Source organism: Galleria mellonella, unplaced genomic scaffold (assembly GCF_026898425.1).
Source record: "Galleria mellonella isolate WM207_F2 unplaced genomic scaffold, CSIRO_AGI_GalMel_v1 utg574, whole genome shotgun sequence".
Lineage (NCBI taxonomy): Eukaryota > Metazoa > Arthropoda > Insecta > Lepidoptera > Pyralidae > Galleria > Galleria mellonella.
This window is the reverse complement of record NW_026442122.1, coordinates 215,281-223,772: the sequence shown is the minus strand read 5'-3', so window position 1 is coordinate 223,772 and position 8,492 is coordinate 215,281. Positions and strand designations below refer to the sequence as shown.

General features: G+C 34.6%; 1 protein-coding gene across 1 annotated transcript; it reads right to left on the bottom strand.

Annotated features, from left to right (window-relative positions):
* Nucleotides 1-748: 748 nt before the first annotated feature.
* LOC113518201 (transmembrane protein 138-like) lies at nt 749-3,915 on the bottom strand. Its single transcript, XM_026903044.3, has 4 exons — nt 3,614-3,915; nt 3,104-3,176; nt 2,135-2,306; nt 749-974 (listed from the first exon to the last, which is right to left on the bottom strand). The coding sequence occupies exons 1-4, from the start codon at nt 3,739-3,741 to the stop codon at nt 868-870; spliced, it is 480 nt and encodes a 159-aa protein (XP_026758845.1). The 5' UTR covers nt 3,742-3,915; the 3' UTR covers nt 749-867.
* Nucleotides 3,916-8,492: the final 4,577 nt, after the last annotated feature.

The following is an 8,492-nucleotide window of genomic DNA, read 5'->3' as shown; positions in this document are numbered from 1 at the left end:
TATATATATATATATATATATATATATATATATATGTATGACCCCGTATAGACATGGGTAACACTGCGCTTCGCTGCGCAACTCACAAGCCCAAGAGGTTTAAGTGGTACTAAAAAATCAGTTTTTTTTAATGTATTTATGCATAATCTTCAAATAAAAAAAAAAAAGAAAACTACGCCAACTCGCATCACTGCTTTGGATGTCAGAATTCACATCTTCAAAATGACTTGGCGCACAGGCACTACAGAAATTAAGATAATTTGAACTTGTGGTACTTGTACTTAAATGTACACAAATGCACTAAAATATTAGAACGAGTGTAAGTAAATCTAAAAGTAGAAACAGAGTGAGGGGCTTTTTTATGAATACATGTTACCCTGTATGCGGCGCTATTTTCTCAATGAGTAGGCGCAGTAAAGTGCGCGTAAATTACTGAGTTTTTTTTTAATGAGTAATAATGCAATGGTAACCCCACCCGCGCTATCGGTATACACCGGCGGGGCACCATTGAAAGATGAGGTGAGGATGAAGCAGTTAGCCCATCGTGACGAATTCAATAAGAATTGTTCAGGATGGTTTCCAGGGGGAACCAGGTGGAGGTCGACCTAATAGGGTATATTGCTAACAATAGGACTGTCAATCTCCATTGCTAACAATCCCTTTCCCCCCTGAGTTACTGAGTTGACGCATGAAAAAACGTTGAGTTGCCCATGTCTAGATTAACATGCAGATAAAGAAAACACCAACAGCATGCGGAGTAGGCATTTTAATTAAAATAAACATTTGTAGTGACTAGAAACATTTGTACTTAATGTAAACAACAAATCGCGTACAATACAAAGGTCCGGGGTCGCGCGGTCGAGTCGGTTAGTGAGTCTGCAGCTGGTGGTTGATCCAGTCGATGTCCTCGTAGAAGCGCGGGTCGCTCACGCGGAGCGCGGCGCGCTTGTAGAAGAAGTAATACCAGGGGGACACTGTGAACAACGTGTCAACTGTACAAACCTATTAACATATGAGGAGGACGGTACTATACTTTTACCACACTAATTAAAGGCTCTATTTATAATTGAAATAGAAATATACAAGTATTTCTAGCGGTCTGTACCAAAAAGGTACAAAGAGCTCCTTATGGTGCGACTTGGTCTGTCCACCTGTCTATCTCAGTGTTATATCTCATCAACTACTAATACTATCAATTTGAAATAATTTTTATATTTTAATTTTATTTCTTTATTTGTTTGCTAGGAGTAATTTATGATAGGCCTTCATTTGTGCATCTTACAATTGATTTTTATACTTTCTTTACTTACAATTGAAATTGTGAGAAAAAATACCATTTCTCCTCTATCTTTAAAATTTGTCGAGTGAAAAATCTATAATAATAACATACGTAAATATTAAAAGAAAAATAAAACGATGTTCCTACACTAGCACCATTTTTGAGTAATTATCTAAAAACCTCTGATGAAAATGAAACAGTGACATAATTTTATCAGGTAGCCCTTCTGCTCGTTTGCCTTCCTAAGGATAAGAAAGAAAGGAAGATATATTTTTATTGAAATAAAGCAATTAAGTATTTTTGAATTAGCATTAAGTATTTTTGAATAGCAATTTTTTTTCCTTAACAAAGTTAAAAAAACAGTGATTCTGCCCGCATTACACTATACAATGGTTGAGCACAAGCGAGGGATGATAGATAAGAATGAAGCAGGTCGGTAAGCCTATCTCATCAGATTCAACAATTATTAACCACAATGGTTTCCAGAAGGAATCACATGGAGGTCGACCTGGTTGGGTATACCGCTAGCAAAGAGGTAGTTAGAGCCCATTACTAACAGTCCTTTTCCAATGACCATTGTAAGTTATTTTTTAATGGGTGATGATGGAGTAGTTACCCTGCCTGCGCTATTGGTATACACTGGCAGGGCACCAGTGAGTGATGAAAATGAAAAGACAGGTCAGTTAGCCCATTGCGATGAATACACTTGCATTCAGCATGATGGTTTCCAGGAGGGACCATGTGGAAGTCGACCTGGTTGGGTATATTGCTAGCAAAGAGGTAGTTAGAGCTCAGTACTATCAGTCCCTTTCCACTGAGCGTTGTAAATTGTGAACATGCCAGGTTGGTACGTACAGCATCTCTGCAGGGTAAAGAGCACAGTGAGCAAGGGCGTGGAGACGGTGTGTGGCGCTGGCCAGCGGTGCAGCAGCCAGGCCGCGTGCAGCGCCACGCTGCCGCACACGTACGCGCCGCACACCACCGCCGCCGCGCGGAACTTGCGCACCAGCACCTCCACCAGCCCCGCCTTGCAACAACATTAGATTTTGGACCACTATCATACAGAAAGCATATTCTAACACCACCTTATAGTTGTTTATAGCAACTTCAGCTATCTGATACCTATATAATCCAAACATTTGTTTTATTATTAACTAGCTGATACCCACTTTTTAAAATGAAGTTAAATTTTTTATATATTACAAAAATATAGTTATGATAAATTCTCTCTCTACCTTGAGAAATCATTGATTCCCCATACAAACTTTCATCCCCTATTTCACTTCAAGTCATTTGGAGAGGATGGATGAAAGAAGAATTACGAAAGAGATTTATGGAGCAAGAATGAATGGAGATGTCGGTAGGGGCCGCCCTAGACGGACGTATGTTGACCAAATAGGCGACGTGCTGAAGAAGGGCCAAATTAAAAGTACCTGTAACCAGCGAGCATGTATAAAAAGATTGATGAATGTGGAAGAAACGAAAGAGATTTGTTTGAATCGAAGCATTTGGCGTTCCAATGTTTCTGCCTACCCTAATGGAAGACAGGCGGGACAAATATGTATGTATGTATGTTTTATTTTCAGGACAAATGTAACAGTTTTTCATATATAATGTTAGAATAAATTAAATAAAATACTTTTTATTTTAAAAAATACTTAACATAATAGAAGACATATAACAAGTTTTAGCATCAGTAAAATTTAGACAGTGGTCTTTAATATGTCCATAGGATTGTATTATTATTATATCTAGATCTCATTGGAATTTCCATAAACATTAAAAAATATTGACAAGTTAATATAGCATTAATTAAAAACTCACTTGAAATAAATATGTTGAGAAGAATGTCATAAGCATCGCAGTGATGGACAGTACAAGGAACAGGTCTTGGAATCTGAAACAATTTGTTTTCAGTTCAGCTCACAAGTTAAACCCTTAACTTTACACATGTTAGATTTTTACTTATGTGCTTTACATTAACATTTTTAGTGGAAGTAAATGGTCAATACTGATAAACAATTACTATTATATGAGTAGCTAACTAGGTCAACGGAAAATAGATTCTTATTTTTCTGGATACCAAAATATAAAGACAGAATTGATTATGTTGTGCTATCACTGCCACATAGGAATCAAAATTTTGATTGGCAAAACATGAGAGGCTCCATGATGTATGGTATATTATATTTTGGCGATGTTCATATCCATTATAATTACAAAGCTACTATTATCAGGTAGATAATAGGCCAGGTAATAAAAAAAAATATTATGCTAGAAAGGTTTTACAGTATCAATCTGTATGGTTATATTGAGGACTAAATTTTTACTTACATGAATAAAACAAGAAGTCCATCACGACTACGTGGAAATAAACTGATACAATTAAACAATAAATCTAAAAACATAAATATAAGTTGAAAAAGCAAACAAAATGAATATCTGGGTGTTGACAACTTCATTTTCGCTACATTAATGCATTTATCTTTATACAAAATTCTAGGATTATACACTAGAATATAGTTATTCTACGAGCATAAATATAAATCAATGTTTGAACTGAAATTGAAAAAGTTGATTATACATCATTATTGATAAACAAATGTAAAATTGATTTTTAGTGTAGCAGTATTTTTTTTTTTTTTTTTTTTTTTTTTTTTTTTTTGTGGCGTTCACCCCGATATTAGGGTATTTTGCCAAGAACAAAACGGGGAAACGATAATAGTAATAAAAATACCTAACACAAACGAATTTAGAAAGGATAAGGATTAGGTCTAGGATATGAAACATATACTTGTACATATGAGAATATACTTATAAATATATAGGAAAAGCAATTGATGCAACTATAAATGTATTCATGTAATATAACTAAATCTTAATATTGTTATCATATATATATGAAGATAGTATTTTATAGATAATAGGATCATTGGAAGAAAGTAGAGTAAGAATAGAAGTTGGGAATGGAACACGGATGGATCGGAGATGATTAAAAAGGGAGGTGTGGTCAAATTTAGAACATGAGAAGAATATATGATTCAAGTCCGCCACTTCAGCACCGCAATTACACTACGAACTTTGTACAATACCAAGCTTGTATAAATGAGAAGGTGTGCATACGTGACCTAGACGCATACGAGTTATAATAGTTGTTGCGGTCTTTCCAAGCTTTAATTTACAAAACCATGGTTTGAAAGGAATATCGGGTTGTATAAGGCGATAAAATCTTCCTTTTATTGTACTTGTTTTTTCCCAATATTCCTTCCAGGCATACCTTAAATATATTTTTGGGAGACAAGCTAGGTCACTACAGTAATTATGATACGGATACATATCACCACAAGTTACAGCCTCTCTTGCAATAAGGTCAGCTTTGTCATTGCCGCTAATACCACTGTGTCCTGGTAACCAGGCAAAAGAAACGGAATAACCTCTCAACATGCAAAGATAAAGACTTTGTCTTATGTCTCAAATAATGGGATAAACTGGTTTTGATTTAAACGGATATTTGGCTAGAGCTTGCAAAGAGCTCATAGAGTCAGTGAAAACTATTGCCTTATGTAATTTCATTAAAAGTATATATTCTACAGCTTTTAAAATACCATAACATTCCCCGGTAAAAACTGAAGACTCCGGTGGAAGTTTAATTTTTTGAACGATATTAAATTGTGAATGAAACACACCCACACCTACACAACCGCTATTGTCTGGTTTTGATGCATCAGTAAAGATGTAGTGCCATTCATTCCATTCAATGTCAGTTATAAACATAAATTTGGCATTCAATTCTGAATCATTTTTTAATAACCCAAAATCATATTTAATATTAGGAGATAAAACTAAAGATTGATATGAGCATTTATAAATGGGAAAACAGGACGATGTAAAAGTTGGAGATTCTATGGATTTATATTTTTCATAACTTTGTATTAAACATGGAGGTTTTTTATGTTTCCAATAAGATGAAGACGAAATAACGATATGTAGTTGAGATAACTTTTGAATAAGCGGATGATCAGATAATTGTAAACAACGAAAAAAGAAGCGATCAGATAGATATTGTCTTCTTAAAACCAAAGGTGGATCACCGACTTCGAGCTGTAAAGCATTGATTGGACTTGATTTCATTGCTCCAGAGATAATCCTCAAGGCCTTTGATTGAATTAAATCCAATTTCTTAAAAGCAAATGAACTTCCTGGAGCTAACAAAAAAGTTCCATAATCAATGACACTCCTTATAAGACCATTATAAGCAAGTTTTAGTGAAACGGGATGTGCTCCCCACCAAACTCCAGCAAGGCACCTAAGAATGTTGAGGTTACGCTCACATTTCGTAGAAATATAATTACAGTGGGACAGACCTGTTAATTTATTATCTAGCACGATACCTAAAAATTTAATTTCAGTCTTTATAGGAATGTATGAGTTATCATAAAGCACCTTAATTTGTTGCGGTGATCTCATTCTTGAAAACAAAACTACACTACTCTTGGTTACAGAAAGATTAAGACCATTTGCATCTAACCACGTTTTTAACAAATCTAATGAATCAGATAATTTGGCAGAAGCAGATTCTATGGACTTCGCAATAAAATATAATAAAAGATCATCAGCATATTGTAAAATTTTGACGGATTTATCAAGGAATAATTCTAGATCGTATGTGTATATGTTAAATAAGATTGGACTGAGAACAGATCCTTGTGGAAGGCCTTTCCATACTGTTCTAGATAATTTGGTATCTTCATCTAAATTCATATATATTGTTCTTTCTGATAAAATATTAATAATGAAATTAGAAAGCATTACCGGTACATTTAGAGCTTGTAATTTAGTTTTTAAAATAGAAATTATTACATTATCATAGGCAGAATTTATATCTAAAAAGGCTGAGAGGATTGACAAATTTTGTGAGAAAGCTATATGAATATCTGAAATAAGAATGCTCACATTATCTAAGGTGCTCTTACCTTTCCTAAAACCAAACTGGTTCGGGGATAGTAAGTTATTACTTTCTAAAAACCATTCTAGACGGTTTTTCACTAAATGTTCAGCTAGCTTTAGTAAGACAGAGGAAAGTGCAACAGGACGGTATGAAGATGGTTCAGAAGGTGGTTTATGAGGCTTTAGAAATGGTATAATAATCTGAGACTTCCATGAAGTAGGTATATTTCCCGAAATAATTATGGAATTAATTATATTTAAAAAGTAAATTAATGTCGCATCGCTAGCATTTTTAAAAAAGGAATACGGTATACCGTCTTCTCCCGGTGCAGAGTCTTTAATAGAAGCTAGAACACCTTTAAGTTCTACTAGAGTAAAAGGAGAGTCAAGTTCGAATAATTCGTCAGAGACGGATAGAGAAATATTGTAAAGGCATTCCGGCACATAACTAGGAGCAAGACGATCTAAAAATTTATTCGCTAAAGTTAAATCGAGTGCAGAACGTGATGTATGATCACTAAAGGCAGATCTGAATCTTTTAATATTATTCCAAACGACTGATGAATTAACTTCTGGACAGATAGAAGAACAAAATCTTCTCCAGCCTTCTAATTTCTTTTTTTTCAGTAGTTTTCGAGTAGAACGTGAAACTGCGGTGTAAATTTCAAAATTTTCTGGTGTCATGTAATTATTATAATTTTTTTCAGCCTCTTTACGATTTTTAATTGCTTCCGTACAATCTTTGTCCCACCAAGGTGGCGAGGGAATTTTCCCTGAAGCACTATTTTTAACAGGAAATAATAAATCAGCAACCTCCTTCATATTTATCATCAAGTCATTACAACATTGATGTTCATTTCCATGGTAAACAATAGGTAACTCCGATATTTTATTATCTAAATATTGTTTGTAAATATTCCAGTCTACATTTGATAAATTATATTTAAGCCGAGGACCACTCTTTCGACTTGAGGGAATGGAAATTGGAAAAGAAAGAATGAGGGGAAAGTGATCGCTTCCGAAAGTAGAGGAATGAGGATACCACGACAGTGAAGAAGCTAAATCAGAAGAACATATTGAAATGTCAGGAGCACTAAACCCTTCATTCGGTGCAGTTCTACGTGTTGGTACATCTGAGTTAATAATACATAAGTTGTAAGTGTCAATTATCGTCAGGAGTTTTCCACCATAAAAATTAGAAGTAGAACTGCCCCACGATTGGTGTTGAGCATTAAAATCGCCCATTACGAGAAAAGGTTTAGGTAAAATTGAAAATAATTGTTCTAGTTGTGAATATATTTGGCATGTAGGATCAGGAATATATAAAGTAACAAAACAGATACCATTTATAATTATAGCAGCTGCATTAATGCCGCTATATACAGGAAGCGAAAAAGAAGAAAAAGGAAGGGAGTTTTTGACCAATATGGCAACACCGCCATATCCGTCAGCTCTATCATCACGGAGACTTGTAAAGCCTGAAATCCTAAAAGGATATCCTGGCTTTAACCAAGTCTCTTGGAGAGCTATTATAAAAGGATTATATTTATTAATCAAATAAAATAAGTCTGATTTCTTGTTTGTTATGCTACGACAGTTCCACTGAATTATTAGGACTTTGTAATCCATTGTGAGAAGTTAATAATTGAGAAAATACATTGTAAATGGCATCGTTGGACGGTGGTAAAGTTGTTTGTATCATTTTCGATTGCGATAACACTTTAATAAGCATGAGAATAATATCAAAGATGGATTGATTATTGTCAATATTATTTGATGATAATGCACAACCATTAGAGGGAGCAGGAATATTATATTCCTTAACTATGGCTTCATGGGCAGAACGATCATATCCTTGTTGTGCTTTTTGAGGAGAGCGTGGTTTAAGTGTAACTGTTTTTTTATGTGATGATTGAATATGTGGTAATGATGATTTCTCTTTGAGGAAAGAAGATTGAAAATGAGATTTATTGGACGGAGATGATGATGTTAATACATCTGAATATAGTTTAGAAGTGGGAGGATGAAATTTTGATGCTTCAGCATAAGAAACACAACTGTGGGCCATTGTTTCTTTAATGGCTTTCTGACGTGCATATTCAGGACATTTCTTACTAATTGCTGAATGAGAACCATTACACAAGATACAAGAAACATTTTCCTCATCTACTTCACATTTATCACCTGTATGATTTTGCCTGCATTTATAACACCGAGGATTTGAACGACACTGCATCTTGACATGTCCGAACCTACAGCAGTTATA

Bases quoted from the DNA above. Each gene is read 5' to 3' on its own strand.
- LOC113518201 (XM_026903044.3), bottom strand. From the start codon at position 3,741: ATGAAGTTGTCAACACCCAGATATTCATTTTGTTTGCTTTTTCAACTT. The intron at 3,177-3,613 runs GTAAGTAAAAAT...AAATTGTTTCAG, and splicing joins GGACTTCTTGTTTTATTCAT to ATTCCAAGACCTGTTCCTTG. The intron at 975-2,134 runs GTACGTACCAAC...CGTTGTTCACAG, and splicing joins CTTTACCCTGCAGAGATGCT to TGTCCCCCTGGTATTACTTC.